This window comes from Neomonachus schauinslandi, chromosome 13, assembly GCF_002201575.2.
Source record: "Neomonachus schauinslandi chromosome 13, ASM220157v2, whole genome shotgun sequence".
NCBI lineage: Eukaryota > Metazoa > Chordata > Mammalia > Carnivora > Phocidae > Neomonachus > Neomonachus schauinslandi.
Window position 1 is genome coordinate 443,487 of NC_058415.1, and position 26,713 is coordinate 470,199.

At 39.3% G+C, this 26,713-nt stretch overlaps 2 protein-coding genes across 2 annotated transcripts in view; one reads left to right on the forward strand and one right to left on the reverse strand.

Moving 5' to 3' along the window:
* LOC110584356 (centromere protein P) overlaps window positions 1-26,713 on the forward strand; it is a 241,534-nt gene that overhangs the window by 64,859 nt on the left and 149,962 nt on the right. Inside the window, exon 5 of the mRNA XM_044920666.1 lies at window positions 679-775. Within this exon, the coding sequence (XP_044776601.1) occupies window positions 679-775 (97 nt within the window). The remainder of the gene's footprint in view (window positions 1-678; window positions 776-26,713) is intronic.
* OGN (osteoglycin) lies at window positions 4,192-24,792 on the reverse strand. Its single transcript, XM_021694445.2, has 7 exons — window positions 24,699-24,792; window positions 23,476-23,722; window positions 21,255-21,348; window positions 11,481-11,639; window positions 9,399-9,601; window positions 6,844-6,939; window positions 4,192-6,044 (listed from the first exon to the last, which is right to left on the reverse strand). The coding sequence occupies exons 2-7, from the start codon at window positions 23,647-23,649 to the stop codon at window positions 5,874-5,876; spliced, it is 897 nt and encodes a 298-aa protein (XP_021550120.1). The 5' UTR covers window positions 23,650-23,722; window positions 24,699-24,792; the 3' UTR covers window positions 4,192-5,873.

Consider the following 26,713-nt stretch of genomic DNA (forward strand, 5'->3'; position numbering starts at 1 on the left):
TAGAGGTTCTGTGCCCTCTCCCTGTGGGATCTGAGCATATCCGCCTCCTGGCACATCAGCATGTTCACCATCCAGGAAGCTCCACTGAGCTTTATTGTCCAGAGCTTTTACTGGGGTTTCATTACCACGGTGTAGTTGATGGGTTGAATGGCCATATGATGAAATTCCTCCAGCTCCCCTGTCCTCCCTGGAGGTCTGGTTGGCCCAAAGATCCAACCCATTAAGCATGTGGTTAGTCTTTGTGGTGACCAGGCTCCATCCTGAGGCTATCTAGTGGCCACCGTGTGTCACCTCATTAGCATTAGAGATGCACACTGGTCACTCAGGAATTCCAGGGGTTTTTGAAGCTCTGTGCCAGAAACTGGGGATAAAGACCAGAAATAGTCTTTATTACATACCACGGTCATCAAATACAAATGCAAGGACAGTTTGGTATTTGAGTGATATCTTGAAAGGTGAATAGTATTTAAACATTTTAATATGGGGCAAAGGGCATTTCAGGCTGAGAAATTAGCATTAGTAATCACACAGGGGCACATACTCAGAGTTCAAAATATAGAAATATATCAAGTACTTTTTTTTAGCTTTAAGGTATATAAAAAATAATAAGATTAAAAATGCCAGGTTGGGGCTCTTATTTATGACATTTATGAATCATAGAATATTCTATTCATACAGAGCAGAAGAAAGAAGAGATCTGTTGATGTTTTTCCGAAGCCTACACTTTTTTGTGGAGTGGTGTGAATATCGAAAGCGCACATTTGAACACTTCAAGGTAGGGTCTAAAGTTTTTAAATTTAAACGTATTCAAAAAGTTAAGCTGGTTTAAATTTAAACATATCCGACAAGTGAAGCTGGTATTAATTTGGGGATTTAACATAACATTCTTCCCTTAAAGTTTTCAAACAACAGAAAATATTTTTATTGGCTTCTGGAATTTGCAGTTACTTGGAATAAATGAGGAGGAATGCTTTTGTACAAACCAGTGAGTCATTTGTATTATGGGATATCTTGAAAGAGGTATAGTTAAATTCTTACTTAGTTTATACACATTTTGAAAAATTAATCTGTCCGGGGTACTTGAATTAAAATACAAATGCTAAAATGAGTGTAATCATAGTGGGCTTATCACCTAGCACTGTAATTTTTACTTCGTAGTCATACTCTGTATTTTGAGCTTCTTAATTATCATATATTTCAGGTTTAAGTATTGAAGCCTGATTCTGGTATAGTAATGCCTCTTAAGTCTGATACGGGTACATTCAAGGACTTCTTTTTATTCTGTTTTCTGGCATAACTAGAATTACGTTGGGCTGCATTACCATCCCCCACGTTCTTCTTAGTTGGATGGCAGCAATATTGACAGTAGTGGTCCACACGAAATCCAGTTCTGAGTCAATATAATATCTCAAAAGGCTAACCCCAGGTCATGACTGTTGTTTTTTTGACTCTTGTTTATTTGGATTTTTTGTTGTTGTTATTATTACTGTTATCACTACTACTGTTATTGTTTATCTTCTGTTTGGTTGAATTATTAAATCTGTCCGACAAAGAATTTTCCTTAGGATGAAACATTCCCGTATCTGTACTGTGGTCCCTGGAGGAGTTCTCTTACCGTTGTTTTTTTTTTTTTTTTAAAGATTTTATTTATTTATTTGACAGAGAGAGACACAGCGAGAGAGGGAACACAAGCAGGGGGAGTGGGAGAGGGAGAAGCAGGCTTCCCGCTGAGCAGGGAGCTGATGTGGGGCTCGATCCCAGGACCCTGGGATCATAACCCGAGCCGAAGGCAGATGCTTAAAGACTGAGCCACCCAGGCGCCCCTCTCTTACTGTTGTTTATTTACTCTTGCGCCAGAACAGTGAGAAGCTTTGCTTCGCAAGTGGTAAAACACATTCGTGGTTGGGAGTATTGCTGACTGTTGTGGTGAGGACCACCTAACGTGACGGTTTACTGATACCTTTGAATAGGCCCGTTTCCAAAGTTGATTGGCCTCTCGGTGCCTTCAAGGCGGCATAGAAGTGTAACTGGTGTGTTTATCCTGTAGAGGATCGAGTACTTCTGTGAGCTGATCTTTGTTGGTGATCAGGTCACTAGAATGGAAAGACACAGTCATGCTTTTATGCAGCCATCACCGATAGTTATCTCAAGAAATTTTTTACATCTCAGACTGCAGCTGTTCCCGTGAAATACTAACTTATCATTCCCTCCTCCCCCAGCTCTTGGGAATCACCATTTTATTTCCTGTTTCTATGAATTTCTAGGTATCTCATTAAAGCAGATTCATAAAATCTAATACTTTTTTGTTTGGTTTATTTCACTTAGCATAATATCCTCAAGGTGTAGCACAGAAGAATTTCCTTCCTTTTTAAGGCTGCATAGTATTTCGTTGAATAGATATCCCTCATTTTGTTTATCCATTCATCTGTTGATGGATACTTGCTTTGTTTCTATCTTTTGACTGTTGTGAACAATGCTTCTATGAACATTGGTGTACAAATACCTGTTCAAGTTCGTGCTTTCAGTTCCAGTACATATATACCTGTAAATGGAATCATTGGATCATATGGTAATTCTGTCCACTTTTGTGAAGCACCCCATATTCTCTTCCACAGTGGCTACACCATTTTACATTCGCAACAGCAATGCACAAAGCTCCCAGTTTCTCCACATACTTGCCAATGTTTGGGATCTTTTCTTTGTTTTGTTTTTTTGGATCATAGCCAACCTAATGGGTGTGAAGTAGTATTTTCATTGTGGTTTTGATTTGCATTTACCGAATGATTAGTGATGTTGAGCAACTTTTCTTGTGCATTTTGGCCATTCATATTATCTTCTTTGCAGAGATGTCTATTTAAATCCTTTGCCCATTTTTGAATTGGGTTTTTCTTGTTGTTGAGTTATAGGAGTTTTTAAAAATATATTCTAGATATTAATCTTTTATCAAATATATAATTGGCAAATATTTTCCCCCATTCTTTGGCTTGTCTTTTCATTTGTTTGATAGTGTCCTTTGATGCCCAAAAGTTTTTAACTTTGACAACATCCAGTTTATCTGGTTTTTTTTGTTGTTGTCTGTGCTTTTTGATGTCATATCCAAGAAATCATTGTCAAATTCAGTGTCATAAAGATTTTCCTCTTTTTTTCCATTAAGAGTTTTATAGTTTAGGTGTCTGATCCACCTTAACTTTTGTATACATTGTAAACAAAGGGTCCATCTGCATTCTTTTGCACGTGGGTATCGATTGTCCTAGGTCTTGGCACCTTTGCTGAAAATCATTTGACCATCTATGCAAAGGTTTGTTTCTAGGTTCCCTGTTCTCTTCCATTGTTACGTATGTTCCTATCCATGCCAGTACCACACTTTTGATTACTGTAGCTTTGTAATTCACTTTTGAAATGAGAAGTGTGAGTTCTCCAATTTTAGTCTTCTTTTCTAATTTATTTTGCCTATTTGAAGTCCCTTGAGATTCCATATGAATTTTAGAATGGCTTTTTCTATATCTTCAAAAAGTGTAATTGGGCCTTGGATAGGGACTCTGTTGAGTCTGTGTATTGCTTTGGGTGGAGCTGACCTAGTAACTGTTAAGTCTTACAGCCCACGGACATAGGGCGTCTCTCTACTGGCGCATGGCTTCGTTATTTTCAGGAATGTTTGTAAGGGTAAAACAGTTTTAATTTTAAACCTTAATTTCTTTAATTATCAGTGTCAATAATGAATACTATTTCTTTAAGATAATGGGATCAGCAAAATTTTACTTTCTCTCATTCTTTTATTTATGATTTAAGGGTATATATAAGGTTTTCAGTTACGCCTGTTCATATCTTCTTATCTGGAAGTCTGAAATTGTCTTTGAAAGATAATTCTGTAATACAGACCTTTTATGAGTGCTCTTTCCTAATTATTATTTTATGTAAACCACAGGCTTTTGAATTCTCTAAAATTTGAGTTATTTTATGGTTTTTTTTTTTTTTCTCTTTTAAGTTCAGTTAGATAAAGAATATAGGGATGCATCTGGAAATGTGAGAGATGTCTTCTCTGACCGCTTTTCCTGGTGTCAGTCCCACCACTTATCTCTCCTTTTTATCAAGTTTATTTTTCCAGATAAAGTTATAATTTATTTCCATTGTTTTTTTCAAGATTGTGATAAAGATTCTATTTTTCCAAATGAAACAGAGCCCTCAGTTTAAATGAATTTTATTTTGTACTTTGCATTGCATATTCAATTCAGATGTGCTCACTACTATTATGCTAGGCACACTGAAAGTATACAGGGAATATTGGATGTGTTCAGTGAGCTTTCAGTTACAGAGAAATGAGGCATGCACACAAAATAATGAGAAAGCAGTATATAGTTAATGATGACCAATATAGATAATAGACCAATAAAATAAGCAAGTGAGTTAATAAAGACATCACAGATGTTTTAATGAAAAAGTCTCATCTTCAGGTCAACCTTGACAAATGGAGGAAAAATTGAAAAACAGGAGTTCATTCTACTTAGGGAAAAACAGAAGCAAATGCTTAAAAATATGAATGACTATTTGTTCTGGGAATGGTATATGGAGACCAACTTGATTCTAATGTATGATTTATGTTGGAAACAATATTGGAAATTTTTATATACACAGTTCAGACGCATGTGTCTAAAGCACTGATAATTCTGGATGTAATCCTGATGCAGTGTGGGGACTAAGACTTTTGAGTGGGTTTTGGGCAAGAGGAAGGTTATTTTAGGAACTTTAATCTGGCAGCGTTGTTCCATCATGAGTCATCACTGTTAGAGTGTATGTGAATTCACATTGCGAAATGATCAGTTAATCCCGGGTCTTTAGAAAATGTTGCTCCGAAGCCTTCTTGTGGAGGTATAGTCAGTTTGCATGACTGTGATGTATATAGGTTGGGGGGCGGGAGGGAAGGTCGTGTTCAGTAACACCACAAAATTCACTGTTTTCATGTCTTACATTTGAACAGATTTATGAATGAGATTCTCACTGCTGTGGTGGTAAAAAGAAAATATTTTGCAGTATCTGTCATATTTGAAAGGCTTTACAATGGGGAACTTTATAGTTATTTTTTGAGAGATGGGATGGACATTCAAGTTTTTTTTTTGTTTTTTGTTTTTTATGAGCATTCTGATTTTGGTCTGCTTGGCTCCTTAAAATGTTTTATGGTAGACTTGGAATGTCAGTATTTAGAAAAAGGAAGATTTTTTTACTATTTTACTGAAACCTTTAACTGTGTGACTACAAAGCAAACTTTGAATATTACTCTATTAGGTCTTTATCAGAGAGTAAAATTATGCTTTCTTTGGAAAGTTTTGCCTAGATATGAGACGATACCCTATTTCTCAGGCTAAGTAAAAATATAATAGCTGCCTTAATAGAGGGAAAACAGTTCTTATTTCATAATGAATAATGTATGAATCATAAAAGAAAAATGGGAGGTCCCTGGAAATACTTAGCTTTTCAAAGTTTTTGGAACATCTTCTTTAAATGCTTTAGGGATCCAGTAAAGGCCAAGAAAGAACAGCAGTTGAACGTTTCTTGGACTTACCCTTCCACTTCATTAGTAATGGAAATAATGCTTCTTAAATTTGGGTATTTATATAAAAACATACCTTTTAAAATCACACTATGGTATAAACTACAAGGATTTTGTAATGCTGTTTAAGTATTTTCACATTGCTTTGTTTTGAACTTTAGATTCAATTTTACTTTTTACTTGTTATGTGTAAGATTTTTGTTTAAAACATAAAATTACTTCGTAGTGGGACACAAAGTTAGTATTAAATATTTATGCTCCTTTAGACATTGTTGAGACAGATTATATGCATGAGTATACTTTAGTTTATATGCTGCATTGGTAGTGGTTAAAAGTATGACCCTACAGGCAATCTTTTCAAGCAGATAAAACTGTTGGGATGCTTTCCCAGGACGATGGGGTTGCCCTCCAAGCGTATCTCTTCAATGCGGTCCCGAATATAACGGCTGTCGTTAGCCTTGCAGAATGTATCATCTGTGATTGAAGTTATGTTGTTAAACTGGAAAATAGAAGGGAAAAATTGTTCAGAAGTTTGAAATTAGCCTTCTGTATGCTATGTAATGGGATTTCACAGAGTATTTTTCTAAAAAGTGATTTTGAAAATACTGTATATCCTGTGTATCCTCATAGTAATAAAACCCTCTCAGTGCGGCCTGAGTTTCCCCCCCAGCCCCTCCCTTTTTACGTATACAGTACTACTTTGGAAGAACACATTGCTTATTATTCAGAGTGGTATCCATGTGGCAGAAAGTTCTAAGCATGAATAAGATTATCCTAGCTGGAGAAACTGTCCTGTTCTAGAGTGTCAACTCAAAATGGGTACTGTGTCCTTAGATGTTCCTTTAAAGAAGTAAAAAGGACAAATGGGAATTCTTGTGATGCTGAGAGACCAGTTTTAGTTTATTTTAATTCCTCCTCTCTCTCCTATTACCTCAAGATGGTATTGGACAATAAAGTCAGCTGGAAAGTCACCAAAAGCCAATGTTTACTGCTGTTGGAGAAAGAAGCACAAAGAGAGGTCTTAGTGAGCCCTACCTTCAAATCCATGTGTCAGATTAATTAGGAGATGATAAGTTCACACCTGATGACAAACCCCACTCTAAGAGCAGACCTCACACCTAGGTCGCTGATCCTTTCATGGTTCTCTGGACAGGTGGGGCTTTCAGGTGGGTGAGTGCCTTGGACTAGTTACACTTTTGATAGGCAAAATTTACATGTGAATAAATGAGTTTCCTAATGAGTCATAAGACTGACCAATTGTAACTTAAAGCCAGATATTGTGAAAGGAGCAATCCTACCTGAAGATGAATTACACGTAGACTTTCTGGTAAATTAAGAGGCACAGATTCCAGGGCATTGTGGTCCAAGTAGAGGAAGGAGAGGTGGTTCAATTTCTGTAAGGAAAAGGTACTTGGCTTGAGTGTTATTGAGTCAGTACACTTCTTACACAGGATTCCAGCTGTGTACACACATGCATATGGATGCATATATGTGCATATACATGTGCGTGCATGTGTACGTGAGTACACGTGCACGTAAGTATTGTTATAGACACCTATCAGTACTATTAATTGCTGGTTTGGTAGTTATTTGGTTTTGAGGGTTTTTTTCGTTTCACAAGTAGTATATTTTGGTCCTTTATGAAGGGTAGTAGTTCCCTCTTGCCTCCCCACATTTTTCTCCACTTATCTGACCACTGAATATCCAGCCGTGCCTGGCCTCAGTCCTCATGTCAGCTTCTGGGCCCCTTTGATTTGTCTTGTGAACAGCTAATAAGGTCAGTCCCTACGCAGGATTGAATTTGGATCCTGGTGCTGCCATAACCTCTCTTGAACCTTCAGAACTTCTCATTTCAGTTCCACCAATTTCTAGCAAAATGAATGCAGGCACATCTTGGAGATAATGTGGGTTCAGTTCCAGACCACCACAATAAAACAAATATTGCAATAAACTGAATCCAGTGAATTTCTTGGTTTCCCAGAGCCTATAAAAGTTACATTTACACTATACGGCAGTCTATGAAGTGTGCAATAGCGTATGTCCAACAAACAGTGTACGTACCCTAATTAAAAAATACTTCATTGCTAAAAGCTAACCATCATCTGAGCTTTCAGTGAGTTATAGTCCCTAATGACAGATCACCATGACAAATGTAATAATAATGAAAAAGTTTCAGTTATTGCAGGAATTAGCAAAACATGGCAGAGACGCAGTGAGCAAACGCTGTTGGAAAAGTGGCACCAACAGACTCACTCCACACAGGGTTGGCGCAGACCTTCAGTTTGCAGAAACACGGTCTCTGCAAAGCACAGTGACATGCGACTTGCCTGTGCTCCTGAGCGATGTGCTTGTTAGTAAGATATTTCCTAGAGCAATTTATTAACTACTTAGTGAGGTATGACTTTTACCCATAAGGGTCTGTGTTGAATTACTCTTCATTCAGCAGCCCATTGCTGTGTATCATTTTATAACGTGACTTCAAGATGTAATGCAAGTGTAAAATTCAGAATATTCAAACACTCCTTTTGTGAAGTGTTGATCGGCTCTTGCAGATCTTTACTATGCCAGTTGGTCAACAGCTTATCAGCTGGAATTACATAGCTTCAAATTATAAGGGTTTTTTGTTGTTTTTAAAGTGCGTCCTGTTTTGGGCACCTGGGTGGCTCAGTCGTTAGGCGTCTGCCTTCGGCTCGGGTCGTGATCCCAGGGTCCTGGGATCGAGCCCCACATCGGGCTCCCTGCTCAGTGGGGAGCCTGCTTCTCCCTCTCCCACTCCCCCTGCTTGTGTTCCCTCTCTCACTGTGTCTCTCTCTGTCAAATAAAAAAATAAAATCTTGAAAAAATAAAAAAATGAAGTGAGTCCTGTTTTGAAAAGTCCCCTAATAATCCCTTAACTTCCGAGGAACTCTGATGTGCATTTAGAATAATGTCTCTTACAGTTTAAAAAGAACTGCTTGAGTGTAAACAAAAAGAAAAGAAAAATGGAAGATTTTTACATTTTCTGACAGGTTGTTCATTTGTGGATAAATTGTACCTTTTTGTGATTATCATAAACTTTATGATACTATTTGATAGTGTTTCTATTAGATGTTATCATAAGAAGTAACAAACTTCCCCTTTGAATGAGTTTTGCTGCCAATAGTAACACAGTCGTCTTTTTATCTGGGGCTCCTTCCAGGACAGGGAACGAGTTACCACCTGTGCAGGACTGGACTGAGGCAGTAATTTCTCCTTAGGCTGTGCATTTGGACACAACCTGGCTACCTAAGTCAGAGTAGATCACCTTCCCTTTTTCCTGTGCCTATATCTTGAGTTATTAAATAAGAAACGTATTAATGTTTAGTACATACAGAATTTTGTACTAGCTGAAATTCAAAAGAAAGTCTACCTGCAGAATTTCATGGGCTGATACTTTTAAGTAGTAAAAGTAAAATTAAACGTTTACTGAATTTTACTTTAGGAACGATAATTTTCTGGCATGTGTAAATTACTAATATTGTAAGGAAAAGAAACACAGGAAAACTCGCATTTTGAGGTTCTATAGTATCCTGATGCCATGAGGGTACAAACCACGTCTATATAAATAAATATTTACTGTGTGAACAAGTGAAAAAGCTGGGACACAACGTAGCCCCATGAAACAAGGTCAAGTTACATAAAGGGAGGTGCAGGTAAGCTAGACTGAATGAGCCCAATACCAGGACTACTTATTATGGAAATAATGTCTTCACTTATAAAGTTAAAATCATTTAAAAATATAAAACAAAATTTTAGAACAGAGTTTCTCTTTTCTCATATTATCATTGGTTGTATAAAACTGATACTGTGTTTGGTCATAGTATAAAATACTTACTTTGAATGTATTTGCTTTGATTCCTCTACTCTTGATTTTGTTGTATTTTGCATTAAATAAAGTGAGCTTGGGAGGAAGAACTGGAAGTTTCAATAGTTGGTTTTCAGCTAGTGTAAGTTCTTCTAAGAGAGAAAGTTTTGAAAAAGTACCATCTTCTATATCTTCAATCAGATTTCCCGTAAAATCAAGTCTTCTTAAGTTAGCTTGAAGGAAAAATATACAGAAAATATACAAAAAATATAAAGTCTCATTTGTGTGGACTGAAGAAAAGCATTGGTTTAACGGGTCATTCAAACACCTTTTATTTTTAGTATCTAATAGAGTGTCTGTAATTAGTAGATCAGTAAATTTTGTTGAATGCATGGTGAGCATCTGCCCTGCGCCCCACACTGATGGCTTTCCTCACTTGAGTCCTGGAATCTCAGGGTTGGAAGGGAACTTAAAGTTCATAGAGTCCTTCTATCCTTCTGTGTTTGAATTCTCAGGATGCTGAGGCAGTTTGAAACAAATTCTGGTTGCAGATCATGGGAAGTAAGCACCACATTTGGTTGAAAAGAATCATGTAGGTATGTTTTGGACTTTTTCCCAGCATGTTGCATTGTGATCGTAGGTATGTTATCTTTATCTGTCTATGCCTTATCGCTTAACAACAACAAACAGGAATGTTCCCTAATTGGTTAAGGTGATGCAGATGGAGAGAAACATTCAGTTCGTTTGTTTCACTTTTATATGTCTGGGATGATGAGGAAACGGAGTCACTTCTCATTCATTATTTGAGTTAATCCCTGCAAACACTGAATTAGTGAATATGGATCATTGCTTCCAGGGAATATACAGGGTTAGGCTCCTGTGAGCCTCTGGTCACACATTTACATTTACATCAACCAATTAGTACAAAATTCTATCAGTGTTTCTGTTTCAAAGCATTGTAGTTAGTTTATATGTCGTGGGTACGTTAACATCAACTCATGGCCATGAGCGCTGCAGCTCACACTGGAATGAAGATTCCCTCACACAGTGTCTTTCCCGTGAGGCACTTGAGCACTGCGCTTGGGGAGCACAGGAGTGGGGAAGGTGTGGCACTAAGACGGAGCAGGACCCTTAGGATGTGAGAGCTGACACAGAATGGCAGGGGTCACCTTGTTCGACCTTGGTTAGGTAACCCCAATGTGTTCCCACTGTGCACTTGTCTGCAGATGACTGTGAAGGGCAACATGTAGTGACTTTGGGTCACAAATAAATTCCACCGGGTAGTTGAGTTTGAAAGTGTGGATCCACAACTGGGAGGCACAACTGTACCCCGACCAGTTGCAGCGTGAATACTCTTACGGCGAATCTCATAAATGTGTAATGGGGCCAGTGTGCATTTCTGGGTGTGATTTTCTTCAGAACACTCAACAACACAGCAGGCTAGAGAACTCATGAGGGCTTGTGATCCAGGACTGGGGGACTTGGCGATGCAGGAGTCGGGGAGTGTGGTGTGCTCACGGCAGGGCCTTGGCGGCCCGCATCCCAGAAAGGAGTGAAACCCGCTGGTTCCACGTGATAATCATATGAGAAGTTTGGTGGTGTTTCATGACGACACGTGGGCCTCTCCCAAGACCTGAATTGAAAGCTCTGGAGAGTAGGACCTGGTATCGGTATTTTTGTTTTTAGTACATAGCCAGGTTTAAGAACCTTGAGTTAAAGTAAGGAAAAGAGTCTATGCTTTTAAAGTGAAGGTAGCATTGTGAAGAAAGCACTGAGGTTAGAGAAGCGCTTCGATTATACTGGCACTCCTGACTGGCTGAGGCAGACAGGTCTCAAAGTCCTGAAGTTGAGAAGGCGTAGGTGCCCATGTGTTAGATGGGCCGTCAACATAGACACTGAAGTCACCAGTAAAGAAAGATGACATGCGGCATTTGAATGGAAAGGAGATTCACCAACAAACCAGCGGATTTTGGTGAAGTATGTGGATACTTAAATACTCCAGCAGTGACTACCCTAGATGTGAGAGGCCCCAAGTGCCTAGAAACTTGTGTTTATAATGAGGTTGATACTAACATGAGTTAATATGAATTATTTTATTTAAAATTAACTTACGTATATCTGCAAAATCTTTCGCAGTCAGCTTTTTAATTTTGTTGAATCGTGCATAAAGATAGGCTGATTCCTTTGGCAAGGGTGGTACAGCATCAATGTCAACTTCTTCACAGTATACAGAACCACTTAAGCAAACACACAGTAGGCAGGTGGGCATTTCTAAGTTGGGAAACAAAATCATAAAAATATAAACAGTACTTTAAAAATATCTGGCCTCAGGGCACCTGGGTGGCTCAGTCATTTGAGTGTCTGACTCTCAGTGTCAGCTCAGGTCTTGATTTCAGGGATGTGAGTTTGAGCCCTGTGTTGGGCTCCATGCTGGACGTGGAACCTACTTAAAAAAAAAATTAAAATATTTAGCCTCTAATGGTAAAATTATTGCTATCATGAATGTTATCACTAATTTGAAAAAATATTTTGCAGAATTATAGGTGATAGTGGGAAAGATACCATGGTCATGTTAGTGACCTGTACTGTACCTAATAACTCACCAGAATCTTATCTTCAGTTCTGTAATCCAGTCTGCACCAACGGTGCAAGAGGGTTTCCCTTTCTCCACATCCTCGCCAACACCTATTTTTTCCTGTGTTGTTAATTTTGGCTATTTTGCCAGATGTGAGGTGATTTCTCATTGTGGTTTTGTGTTTTTTGTTATTTTTTTTAGAGATTTTATTTATTTGACAGAGAGGGTGTGGGGGAGAAGCAGGCTCCCCACTGAGCAGGGACCCAGATGCGGGACTCAACCCCAGGACCCTGGAATCATGACCTGAGCTGAAGGCAGACGCTCAACTGACTAAGCCACCCAAATGCCCCCTCATCATTGTTTTGATTTGTATTTCCCTGATGATGAGTGATGATGAGCGTCGTTTCATGTGTTTGTTGGCCATCTGGATTTCTTCTTTGGAAAAGTGTCTATTCATGTCTTCTCATTTCTTAACTGGATTATTTGTTTTTTGGGTGTTGAGTTGGGAAGTTCCTTATAGATTTTGGATCTGTCATTTGCAAATATCTTCTCCTGTTCCCTAGGTTGCCTTTTAGTTTTGTTGATTGTTTTCTTCCCTGTGTAGAAGCTTTTTATCTTGATGAAGTCCCAGTAGTTCATTTTTGCTTTTGTTTCCTTTGCTTCTGGCAACATGTCTAAGAAGAAGTTGCTGAGGCCAAGGTTGAAGAGGTTGCTGCCTGTGTTCTCTACGATTTTGATGGTTTCCTTTCTCACATTTAGGTCTTTCATCCTTTTTTTTTTTTTAAGATTTTATTTATTTATTTATTTTGAGAGAGAGAGAGCATGTGTGTGAGTGGGGGAAGAGGCAGAAGAAGGAGAGAGAGAATCCCAAGCAGAGTCCACATCAAGCCAGAGCCTGATACGGGTCTCGATCCCACAACCCCAGGATCACCACCTGAGCAGAAACCAAGAGTCGGATGCTCAACCAACTAAGCCACCCAGGCCCAGGTCTTTCATCCATTTTATATTTATTTTTGTGTATGGTGTAAGAAAGTGGTCCAGTTTCATTCTTCTGCATGTGGCTGTCCAGTTTTCCCAGTACTATTTGTTGAAGAGCCTGTCTTTTTTCAATTGGATATTCTTTCCTGCTTTGTCAAAGATTAGTTGACCATAGAGTTGAGGGTCCATTTCTGGGTTCTCTATTCTGTTCCATTGATCTATGTGTCTGTTTTTGTGCCAGTACCATGCTGTCTTGGTGATCACAGCTTTGTAATAGAGCTTGAAGTCAGGCATTGTGATGCCCCCAGGTTTGGTTTTCTTTCTCAGGATTGTATTGGGTCTTTTCTGGTTCCATACAAATTTTAGGATTTTTTGTTCTAGCTCTGTGAAAAATGCTGTTGTTACTTTTATAGGGATTGCATTAAGTGTGCAGATTGCTTTGGGTAATATAGACACTTTAACAACATCTTCCAATCCATGAGCATGGGATGTCTTTCCATCTCTTTGTGTCTTCCTCAGTTTCATTCATGAGTGTTCTGTAGTTTTCAGAGTACAGATCTTTTACCTCTTAGGTTAGGTTTATTCCTAGGTATCTTACTGTTTTGGGTGTAGATGTAAATGGGATTGATTCCTTGATTTCTTTTACTGCTGCTTCATTATGGGTGTATAGAAATGCGACAGATTTCTGTACATTGATATTCTATCCTGTGACTTTGCTGAATTCGTGTATCAGTTTTAACAATTTTTTGGTGGGGTCTTTCAGGTTTTCTATATAGAGTATCATGTCACCTGCAAATAATGAAAGTTTGACTTCTTCCTTGCTGATTTGGATGCCTTTTATTTCTTTTTGTTGTCTGATTGCTGTGGCTAGGACTTCCAGTGCTGTGATGAACAGTAATGGTGAGAGTGGACATCTCTGTCGTCTTCCTGACTATAGGGGTAGGGCTCTCAGTTTTTCCCCATTGAGGATGATACTAGCCCTGGGTCTTTTGTATGTGGCTTTTATGATGTTGAGGTGTGTTCCTTCTATATATTTTTATTTTAATGAAGAACAGTTGATTCCTTTATAGTTGTGCTTTTTCTGTTGTATTTAAGAAATTTTTGCCAACCTACGTTATTATCATGTTTTCTTCTAAAGGTTGTATAGTGTCAGCTCTTGATATTTAGCTTTGGGGTCCATTTTGAGTTAATTTTTATATATGGTCTCAGGAAGAGTCAAAGCTCATTTTTTTTAACTTAGACCTATCCAGTTTTTTCACCATTTTTTGAAAAAATTGTCCTTTCCTCATTATGTTGCATTGGGACCACTGTGAAAAACCAGTTGACCCTATTGTGTAAGTGTATTCCTGGACTCTACTCTGTTTTGTTGATCTACTTGTTATTTTTATGCTAATACCACAATGTCTTACTTCCTGTACGGTTTTAGGAAGTGTAAATCCTCTACCCGTATTCTTCAACATTGTTATGACTATTCTAATCTCTTTGCATTTCCACATAAATTTCAGTCAGCTTCTTAATTTCAAAAAGCCTGCTAAAAATTTAACTGGTATTGAGTTAAATCTACAAATAAATTTGTGAAAAATTGATAATGATATTGAGTTTTCTGGTTCTTGAACATAATATATCCATATATTTAGGTCTTTAATTTCTCACAGTATAGTTGTCTAGATTTCTTTTTTTATAGATTTTTTTTTTTTAATTTATTTATTTGAGAGAGAGAATGAGATAGAGAGCATGAGAGGAGGGAGGTTCAGAGAGAGAAGCAGACTCCCTGCCAAGCAGGGAGCCCGATGCGGGACTCGATCCTGGGACTCCAGGATCATGACCTGAGCCGAAGGCAGTCTCTTAACCAACTGAGCCACCCAGGCACCCTAGTTATCTAGATTTCAGTGTGCAGGTCTTAATATGTCTTTTACAAATTTATACCTACATATTTTTTTATACTTTGATTAATTAAAATGTTAAATGTCTCCATTACTCTGTGAGAACTTTTTTATTTTCTGGCTTAAGATGTCCTAGACCACTCTTGCCTTTTCTCTGCCCTAAGCCTGAAATCAGTTATTCCTTTAAGGAGTATTGGTTCCTTTTAGTGGAGAGTAGTATTTAGAAACCAAGATTTGAATGTGGATATGCTCATTGCTACCAGCATCTCATTGTTTCTACACTCTTTCTGCAGAGAGAGCTGGGAAATATATATATGTCTATTTGTCTCTCCATATTTAATACACATATATGCACACATATATGTATTATAGACATACATGCATTCTTACACACATATAGACATAGATGTATGTATACACCGTCTACAATGTGTGTGTGTACACATAAACACACCGTATGCATATGTGTGTGCGTGTACACATAAACACCGTATGCATATATGTGTGTACACATAAACACACCGTATGCATGTGTGTGTGTACACATAAACACACCGTATGCATATGTGTGTGTGTGTACACATAAACACACCGTATGCATATATACACATATACACTCACAGAGCCAAATATGTCTATACAGGCAAACAGAGAAATTGCACATTTGGTTCCAGTGCGATAAAGCACGTCAAATGAGCTTTTTGGTTTCCCGGTGCACATAAAAGTTACGTTTACAGTGCATGTGGCCTATGAAATGTGCAGTAGCTGTGTCTAAAGAAACATTGTTCAGGGGTCCTGGGTGGCTCAGCGTCTGCCTTCGGCTCAGGTCATGACCCCCAGGGTTCTGGGATCGAGCTCTGCATTGGGCTCCCTGCTCGGCGGGAAGCCTGCTTCTCCCTCTCCCAATCCCCCTGCTTGTGTTCCCTCTCTCAATGTGTCTCAAATAAATAAAATCTTAAAAAAAAAAAAAAAGAAAACATTGTTCAAAAAAGAAAAGAATGTTCATATCTTATTTAAAAATACTCTATTGTTGAAAAGTGCTAACCACCATCTGAGCTCTCAGGGAGCCATGATCTTTTTGCTGGTGGACGGTCTTGCCTGATGTTGATCTGCTGACCCATCAGGGTGCTGGTGGCTGAAGGCTGGGTGACTGGCCATTTCTGAAAAGAAGACAACCCTGAAGTTTGCCTCATGGATTGACTCTTCCTTTCATGAATGATTTCTCTGTAGCTTGTGATGCTTGTTTGGTAGCATTTTACCCACAGAAGAACTTCTTTCAAAACTGGAGTCCATCCTCCAACTCTGCCTCTGCTTTACAACTGGGTTCACGTGATACTCTAAATCCTTTGTTGTCATTTCAACAGTCTTCACAGCATCTTTACCAGGTGTAGGTTCCATCTCAAGAATCCCCTTTTTTGCTCATCCATAAGAAGCAACTCCTCATCTGTTCAAGTTTTATCATGAGATTGTGGCAGTTCAGTCCCATCTTCAGGCCACACTTCTGATCCTGGTTGTCTTGCCGTTTCTCCCACATCCGCAGTGACCTCCTCCACTGAAGTCTTGAACCCCTCAAAGCCACCCATGAGCGATGGAATCAACTTCTTCCAAACCCCTGTTCATTCACTTCCCGTGAATCATGCATGTTAATGGCATCTAGGATGGTGAATCCTTTCCAGGATGTTTTCAATGGACTCCACCCAGATCCATCAGAGGAATCACTATCTGTGGCAGCTATAGTCTTACTAAAGGTATTTCTTAAAGACTTGAGAGTTGAAAGTCAGAATTACCCCTGGATCCAGGGGCTGCAGGATGGATATTGTGGTAGCAGGCATGAAAGCAACATTAATCTTGTCCATCTCCATCAGAACTCTTGGCTGACCGGGTGCAATGCCATGTCGCAGTAATATTTTGCAAGGAATCTTTTTTACTGAGCAGCAAGTCTCAAGAGTGGGCTTAAGATATTCCATCAACCATGTTGTAAATAGATGTGCTGTCCGCCAGGCTGTGTCGTTTAGAGAGCATAGGCGGAGGAGATTTAGCATGGTTGCTAAGGGCTTATTTTCAGAATGGGCAATGAGCATTGGCTTCCACTTCAACTCACCAGCTGCATTAGCCTCACTTGAGAAGTCAGCCTGCCCTTGGAAACTTTTTTTTTTTTTTAAGGTTTTATTTATTTATTTATTTATTTGACAGAGAGACAGTGAGAGAGGGACACAAGCAGGGGGAGTGGGAGAGGGAGAAGCAGGCTTCCCGCAGAGCAGAGAGCCCGATGCGGGGCTCGATCCCAGGACCCTGGGACCATGACCTGAGCCGAAGGCAGACGCTTGACGACTGAGCCACCCGGGCACCCCTGTCCTTTGAACCTTTGAAGCCAGGCGTTGACTTCTTTCTAGCTATGAAAGTCCTAGATGGCATCTTCCAATAGAAGACTGTTTCATCTGTATTGACAATCTGTTTAGTGTGAGCACCTTCATGAATTCTCTTAGCTAGATCTTCGGGATCACTTGCTACAGCTTCCCCGTCGGCACTCGCTGCTTCACCTTGCACTTGTACGCTTTGGAGACCGCCTCTTTCCTTAGCCTTGCCAACTTCTGCCAGCTCCCAACTTTTCTTCTGCAGCTTCCTCACCTCCTCAGCCTGCACAGAACTGAAGAGTCAGGGCCTTGCTCTGGGTGAGGCGCTGGCCGAAGGGAATGTTGTGGCTGGTCTGAGCTTCCATCCACACCAGTCAGACTCTCCATGTCAGCAGGGAGGCTGTTTCATTTTCTTCTCATTCGAGTGTTCACTGGGGAAGCACCTGTGATGTCCTTCGAGAATGTTTCCTTTGCATTCATAACTGGGCTAATTGTTTGGCACAAGAGGCCTAGCTTTCGGCCTGTCTTGGGTTTCGACAGGCGTTCCTCACGAAGCTTAATCATCTCTAGTTTTGATGGAAAGTGAGAGATGTGTGACTCTTCCTTTCACTTGAACACTTAGAGGCCATGGTAGGGTTATCAGTTGTGCTAATGTCAATACGGTTGTGTCTCAGGGAATAGGGAGGCCCGAGGAGGAGGGGAGAGAGAGATGGGGGAAGGGCCCATCTGTGGAGCAGCCAGAACACACACAGCATTGATCGGTCACGTTCACCGTCTTATATGGGCACGGCTCATGGTGCCCCCAAATTACAGTGGTGACATCGAAGATCACCGATCACAGATCACCGTAACAAATGTAGTAATAACAAGCTTGAAACATTGTGAGAGTTCCCAAAATGTGACACAGGACATGATGCGAGCAACTGCTCTTGGGAAGATGGTGCCAATGGACTCGTTCCAGGCGGGTTTGCCGTCACCCTTCAGTCTGTAAGCAGTGCAGCATCTGCGGGGTCAGTAAAACAAGGCAGGCCTGTACCCACGTCTGTACGTCTGCGTACAAAGCGTAAGCTGGCGCCAGTGTCTTCCCTCCCGGTCCAGCTCCCCAGTGTCACCCTGGCCGTCCCCCAGCACATTTGTAGCACCAGGCTCTGAGAAATCTGGCTCTCCTGACCCAGTGCAGTATTTTACTGAGTGCTAGGCCACACAGTAAGTAGTTTGGTTATTACTGATGAAAACAAACCTACTCGCTGGATTTTCAGCATTTGTCCTTCTGTTTGTCTTTAGCCTGAAGGTATGTAGTCAAAATACTGTGTTTAAGGGTTACTTGGATTAAATTTGTTTCCTTTAATGTGTTATGTTATTCATTGGAAATGAAATTAAGTTTCTCATTGTAGGCCAATTTTGTTTTATCTTATCCTTGCTGATTCTATTTATAAATGTTTGTTTACCTGTGTGAAATATAACCTTGTTCTAAAATCAAATCTACACAGAAAGTGTATACTCAGGGAAGTCCCACGCCCTCTTGTCCCCCGCCTCCCCGTGTCCATCTCTCCCTCCTTCCCACCCCTGGTTCCTTCTGTGATTGGTGGGTAACTAGTCTCCATGTTTAAATTACCTTTGCTTGAGTTTCTTTTCCAGAAACACAAGTAAGCTGATGCAGGTATGTTTTCCATCCCTCTCTTTCTTGGATGAAAGGCAGTACCCTGTAGATACTCTTGCACTTTTTTTTCATATATTCTGGAAATCACTTCTAACAGTCCGTAACAGTCTTCTTCATTCACTTTCACAACTGTGTAGTATTCCCTTCTGTGGATTTACCATACTTCACTTAACCTCTCTGCAGCATATGGGCAGTTAGATTGTTTCCAGAATTTTGCATTTGCAAGCAGTGCTTCAGTGATGCTGCATATGTTTTTTCTTCCTTTTGGAGGTATATCTTTAGGGTAAAAACCTAGAAGTTGATTGCTATGTCACAAAGTAAATGCATGTTGGTTTTGTTAGACGTTGCTTAACTCCTATCCAAAAACATACTAATTTGTATTCCTCCCAGCAATATAGGAAGGTCTCTGATAGCCCATGGCCTTGTCAGTGGTATATTTTGGTGTAACAGTTTTAATTTTTGTCCATCGGGTAGGTTAAAAATTTGTATCTCAGTGTAATTTAAGTTTACATTTCCATATGTGTGAGATTGAATATCTTTCCATATGTTTAAGGATCATTTTTATATCACTTTTTGAATTGTATGTTCATATCTTTTGCTGGTTTTTCCAGTGGATTTTTATTCAGTTTCTTTTTCCTGGGTCTTTATGTGTTATAAATTAGAGATATTAACTTTATTTCTCTCAGCTTTCAGTTTTGTTTGCCTTCGTTTGTGATGCTTTTTCCAATGAAAAAGTTTGATTTCATCAAGTCAAATTGATTGATCTTTTCTATTATTTTCTCTGGATGTGAGGCATCCCACTCCCAGATTATCATTCCGTATTTGCATGGTTTCACTTTTTACTTTTAGACCCTAATTTATACAACGAGGGATTTGTTTTTCTGTGTAAAGTATGGATCAAATTTTATCCCTTTTCAGTTGACTACTCAGTTGTTCAGTACCATTTAAAAATTTTTTTTAGGGGTGCCTGGGTGGCTCAGTCATTAAGCGTCTGCCTTCGGCTCAGGTCATGGTCCCAGGGTCCTGGGATCGAGCCCCGCATCGGGCTCCCTGCTCCACGGGAAGCCTGCTTCTCCCTCTCCCACTCCCCCTGCTTGTGTTCCTTCTCTCGCTGTGTCTCTCTGTGTCAAATAAATAAATGAAATCTTTAAAAAAAAAATTTTTTTTAAGTTTTTATTTATTTAAGATTTTATTTTATTTGACAGAGAGAGAGTACAAGCAGGGTGAGTGGCAGAGGGAGAGGGAGAAGCAGACGCCCTGCTGAGCAGGGAGCCCCACGAGGGGCTCGATTTTAGGACCCTGGTAATATGAACCGATCCGAAGGCAGACGCTTAACCGACTGAGCCACCCAGGCGCCCTAAATTTATTTAAATTTCAGTTTGTTAACATATGGTGTAATATTAGTTTCAGGGTCCAACACTCTTTTTCAAAAATACCATCGTTAAGGTGCCTGGAGGGCTCAGTTGGTAGAGCATTGGACTCTTGATCCCGGGGTTGTGAGTTGGAGTCCCACGTTGGGTGTAGAGTTTTTCTTAAAACCTTTAAAAATACCATCTTTGCTTCTGTGATTTACAATGCCTTCTTTATTATATACTGAGTTTCTACAGGTATTTCTGTTTCTGAACTTCCTATTCCGTTTGTGCACCAGTATCACACGTATTTTAGGATAGATACTTTAAAGTATGTTCTCATGTGTGGTATGTCTTGTTTCCGCGGATACATGTCAGTTCTCAGTGACTTCCTGGCTATTAGTGGAGGTTTGATTTTTCTACATGAACTTGAGAATCAACCTTACCAGCTTTGTAAAGAAGTTTATTGTTACCAATTTAGGCAGAACTGACATCTTTATGATACCGAGTCATCCTATCCAAGAGCAAGGGATGTCTTTCCAATTAGTGTGCGATTTTTTTTCATGTTGTCGTGTGAAACGCTATTCTTTGACAGAGCAAAAATAAACCAAGTAGACAGGAACTGTTAAGGAGGACTTTGTTATTTGTTATTTATACATTTTCTATTGTTTTCATAGAAATGTATATTATAAATATTTATGTTATTTAGCCATCTCTGTGTCTTCTGTAAGTTTCTCGAAGTTAAGAATTAATTTTATTTCCCTTATCCTCAGGCTGTACATGGTATTTGCAGATCATTGATGTTAAATCACTGTTTCTGGAATTGACTTTATATAGACAAAGGCACACACTTTGTACTTGGTTGTTCTTGAATGTTTCTGTCTACGTTTCTCACTCGTAATGTGGGGTGGCAACGGCTGTGCACCCCCAGTGTACCAGCTGTCTTTCTCAGGGGAGATAAAAGTCCACTGTTTGCATTTAATGTATCCCGAGGTCATTTTTAATACCATAAGGAATAAAGTTCCATAATAAGCTATTTATTAAAGCTCCTAATGAGATAATTAGATGAGAGGGTATGCACACTTACCATCATTTTCCTTCTTGAGGGGTGGTGGTGTTACACGCTCATCTTTTTGTAATTGAAGACTTTTCTCTTCCGGTATTATCATAGTTTCTTTTTCCTATTGTAAAAATAAAAATTTGTTATCAGGTCTGAAAACGTCTAATTTTGACCATAAAACTTAAGGTCATGGGGCGCCTGGGTCCCTCCGTGGGTTGAGCCTCAACTCTTGGCTTCAGCGCAGGTCGTGATCTCAGGGACCTGGGATCGAGCTCCTCGTTGGGCTCCACACTCAGCAGGGAGTCTGCTTGGGATTCTCTCTTCCTCTCCCTCTGCCCCACCCCGCCTCTGCCAAATAAATAAATAAATCTTAGCAAAAAACCCAAAACACCATAGGGTCACAGTTAGTGTCATTTCCTTTGCACTGCAATAGGGTTTGATACGTAATTCCATATCATCATTCATTAGCTTGTAAGGTAAATATTTGTGTAGCTTGTTTTCACTCCAGACTGTCAACTCCTTGAGTAAAAGAACCAGGTCTGTTTTACTGTTTTATCTCCAAAAGCCGAACTCCGTGCCTCCTAAATGTTGACTATATTGAAATTCCAAATGGAAGCTGGAGGGAACTCTGACTCAGAATGAAAGTTTTTCTGAAGTGGAACCTGAAATGAGATCATATTTATCAAGGGAAGTTCTTTAATTATTCTTTATGGTCTTGTCTTAATTGAGTTCAGTTCCCGATGCCAGATTCTGCCATGTTCAGCAGGATTGCAGCACTAGTCACGCCGCATGTGCAGGGCACTGAGCAAGCTTTTGGTCTCTTCTGCAAGTGACCCATCATTACCTACGTGCCTGCCCTGCACCGGGTCCTTCCCTACCCACCCCACGGGGACCCCCAGTCCAGAATGTTAGCCCTGGGGTCTGTATCACTCTTTCCTGTCCTGGGAGGGAACGTTTTCTGCCATTAGATTTGATGTAGATCGCGTGGGGCCCCAGTCTCTACCCTCTGAAAACATGTTCCCCTTTCATCTCCATCTTGACTCCTTTATCCTCCCATGTGGGTTCTGCTTGAGCAGCCCCTCCACTCTGAGTTTGTGTATTAAGTGCTGTTGAATTCTTCTCCACTTCACGAATATCTTGGTCCCTACATTTATATGAAGAGCAGAGACTTCTAAAGCAATGTGAAGATAAAAAGCAAGAACTTACTACTTTCTAGGGAGCACGGAAGTTTGAAATTATTTTTTTAACTGAGAGATTCCAATCATCGATGTAAGCCAATAGCTTATTGTTATGATAGGCCTTTTTTAAAAATTCTGAAGCTGTGACTAGTGATACCTATCATTTTTGTCTTAATGTTGGGCAAAAATAATGCTAGCATATTAACCAACTCCATTGAAAGAAATTATAGTGTTAACATTTGGTCCTGTGTACTAAAAAAAGAAAAAAGAAAAAAAAGACAATCAACATTGTTATATATTTGGCTGTGTTTCTCATTTTCCATTCTGTGCGCGCACACACACAGAGTAGGCAGGAGCAGATACTTATGTGCTGCGTTAACTTTTTCCTTACCCAGCATTCATTTCTTTGTGCCAAGAAAACCACAAGTAATTACTCAGCCCATGCAAGTGGAGTATGAAAGATGTGATATGAAGTCATCCCTGCAGAGTATTAGCTAAAGGACAATTACAGTCACTTGGTAAAAATTGATAGAGTCTAAATTGTTGAAACTCATTAAAAATTAAGCCCCACATTGAGGAGTTTTTCATTTTTCGGTACCATGCATACTTGGCATGTGTAAGTTATTGTGAAATGCTATGGACACCAAAATAAGCAGTATTTATTTCCATGAACCACTTCTTCCTAAAATAATAAACCTTAGGCTGGTAATCCAAGATTATTTCTCCTAATACACATTTCTCCTATTTTATTTTGAGACAATATAATACACAAATATAGGACGTTGTATAACATTGCTTATAAATCTTCAACCAGTAAGATATCATCTTAAAGTTTAGTTTTTTTAAATTTTGTGTTGGTTGCTCTAGATACTGTTTGGTTACCACAGGTAACCATGGGAGGCATGCATACTTTAAAAATATAATCTTGGGGACAGTTATTTTGAATTACTTCCAGTCATTTAAAGTGCTGTTTCTTTCCCCTTACCTTATCAGACACATTAAAAAAACAAAAACATGTATTTAAATGGGTGACTGTTTTCGAAGTTAAATTTAGAGTAGAAATAAAATACCTTAATATTTTTTCCATCCAGATATTTATCCTCCAAGTCTTGACTAAACAAGGTTTCTTCAAAATTATCTGTTCCATAATCATAGGGCATGCGTGAGTCCTGCTGAGTCGGTGGTGCTGGCATTATCAGAGGCACAAACAGGAGCAGGAGAAGTATAGACGACAGAGTCTTCATTTCAGCAAAAATCAAGGTGACTGGAAGTTAATAAGCTAGTGGCCTGCTAACTGGGACAGTGCTCTCTTTTTCCCTGGAAGTAAAAACGCAGACCATCGAAGCAATATTTAAAAGCTTAGAGGACTTTTGGCAGGGTGTACTCAGTAGGGGCCAGAGAACAAGTATTTAACCCTTAGTGATCTTTAATTAGATGCTAAAAGTTTTCAAGTATCAGTGACATTCTTAAAAATAGTTTCAGGAAGTGGTTTTATTTATTTTTCTGTCAAAACCCAAGCAATGTTGATAATTTCAGTTTGTTAATAATTAGGTGCCTTAGACAAAGGTATATGTGTGCAATTGAAATCTTAGGATACCTGTAGTATAAATAGTTAAAATGAAGACTCATGATCCTGTCTCATGTGAGTTAAAAATATCGTATTTCAACTTTGCTATTTTATAAGAACTCTTGATTTGTAATGGTATGATTAGAAATAACTTCTAGGAGTTTTAAAACTTAAACTTCAAATTGAAAATGAAGAGTAGTCATTTACACTTATTTTTAGGTGATAAAGCATATAGGAAAACCCATAATATTAATTTTCTTAGTTTTGTAATTTTCATTGATATCATTATTTTTAGTTAACAGCATTGCTTTTTAAATTTAAACTATGAATAACACAGATAGTATTGCAGACTAGAAAAAATACAGAATTTAATCAAGGATTTGGGGGAAAGAGAGGGGGAAGATTCTCTTAGGGTTATCAGTGATGCACATTTCAGACTTTTTCTTAAGTAACCTCAGACAGGATCACTCAGTTGCTGGTGCTGCGTCGTACATGCCGGCTTGTCAAAAAACAGTGGCTAAAACGCCTGGCTTTTGACTTATGCAGCAAGGCTCTTGCCTGTAGGGATGTTAAAGTTATGCAGTGACATATTTAAGTGCTTGTTACAATTGTTCAAGGTAACTGAAACTTAAAAAATTAGAGGTGGCCTTTGCATTTATCAAGACTGTTCGATGAATCACATCTTAACAAGCGATATTTAAAATAATATGTGAAAGAAGAGCCTACCGTTGTAGCTTTTTTGAAGCTTTTTGTGGTTTTCCTCAATAGAAGTTCATGGCTGTGTATTAGCCCCAAGTGGTAGGTGAAGGAGGAAGGCTGTGGATCAGTTTCAAACTGCTGCATGGAGTTTCAGGGCCCAGCAGCTTTAAATGCAGTTTGCATGTGGTGGAGATCCTGGCCAACATTCTTTCTCTGGGGTGAATTGTAGTGTGCTGTACTGGAGAGCTGTGCTTAAAACATTTGCATCTGCCGTGCTTGGTCTGCTTCTACTAAGGACTGTAAGCTCGTGTTATTTTTATCTTGTGTAATGAGCACTAAGGTTTCATGAATGTTATTTGTGAAGATGACATAGCTTTAAAGTCATGCTTTTTATTTTAATGCTTTCCCAGGAGATAAAACATACGCTTTTTCAACAAAATAAAAGACCAAACCAAAGTCTAGTCTGTGCTCTTAATTTTACGAGGGGTAAAAATATTGCTCCAGTACCGTAATTAGCATATAGCCAAGAAATTTCCAATGTAAAAATTAGTTTTAGCATAAATTACCTTGCCGTTAAATCAGTTGGCCCCCCCTTTATTTTAGTTACGTATGATAAATATCCAAGTCTGATAAATCAGCTTTTAAAAAACACGTTTGATTTGTAATTCGGAGTTTGATGGTAAAAGATACATTTGCTAAATTAAGGAAACTATAAAAATTTTTTTTGTGATTTTTGAAAGTTTAAATGGTATTTTTATTTTTTAAAATTTTTATTTAACAGAGAGAGAGACAGCGAGAGAGGGAACACAAGCAGGGGGAGTGGGAGAGGGAGAAGCAGGCTTCCCCCTGAGCAGGGAGCCCGATGCGGGGCTCGATCCCAGGACCCTGGGATCGTGACACGAGCTGAAGGCAGACGCTTAACGACTGAGCCACCCAGGCGCCCCTAAATGGTATTTTAGATAACTATATGACCATCGTAAAGATTCACTTTCATTTTATCACTCTTTGGTGCACTCAGCACTCAAGGTAACATTTCTTTCTCCTCTAAACTAAAAATCCCATAAATATGGGTATGGATAAATATTTTATTACAAAACAGAAAAGAATACCAATTTGTTCTCTTTTCTATTCAAAATTGTCTGTAGGGTCTTTCAAAATAAAGCTTGGAAAAATTAAGACGTGAATGCTCATGATTTTATTTGAATGTGAATTATTTTACATTTACTTGTGATATTCTCTGGTTTTGGCTGATATAAATTGTCAGTTTTATGGCTTTAAGGATACAATAAAAACTTTAGAGTCTTTGCATATATCTAATAATGAAACAAATACTGATTTGTTTTGCACGGTGTGGCAGGTTTGTTGAGAAGTGAACAGGATAGATGTTAAATGTCAGATTTAAAGAGTCCTAAAGATTGGGTGTTTTACTAATGACACACATAGTGTGATCCTTTGTAACTTTCATAGAAAATTATCCTGTGAAGTATAATGTCTTTCCTTGGGAAGTCATGACCAGTGAATACAGTTTTATTGGCGTTCATCCATGGAGTAAGTTTTCTGGGCACCAGTTTTCTGCCAGAAGTGCAGACAAATGCACTCAGACTCCTAAACTCCATTTTTCCCCTGGAGTACTTCCCTGGTTGGCAGTGATCTAACTTCTGTGGACCTCAGTGTCTTTCTCTGCTGGGCTAGAATCTAGTCACTACAGAGCTTTTCAGCCTCAGCACCATTGAAATCTTGGAGTAGATAATTCTTTGTGGTGGGGCTGACCTGTGCATCGGGGGACATTTTGCAGCATCCCCGCTCTCTGCCCACTAGACGCCAGTAGCATTCCTCCACCCCTCACCCCCATCAGCCGTGACAACCAGTATTCTCTCAAGACATTGTCCCTTTGAATGACCAAACACATACTTCTTACAAATCACAGTACGGCGTGGGCGCCTGGGTGGCTCAGTCGGTTGGGCGACTGCCTTCGGCTCAGGTCGTGATCCTGGGGTCCCGGGATCGAGTCCCGCGTCGGGCTCCCTGCTCGGCGGGGGGTC

Bases quoted from the DNA above. Each gene is read 5' to 3' on its own strand.
- OGN (XM_021694445.2), bottom strand. From the start codon at position 23,649: ATGAAGACTCTGTCGTCTATACTTCTCCTGCTCCTGTTTGTGCCTCTG. The intron at 9,602-11,480 runs GTAAGTTAATTT...TTTTCCTTCAAG, and splicing joins GAAAGATTTTGCAGATATAC to CTAACTTAAGAAGACTTGAT. The intron at 6,045-6,843 runs GTAGGATTGCTC...TCTATTTTCCAG, and splicing joins TACGTGTAATTCATCTTCAG to TTTAACAACATAACTTCAAT.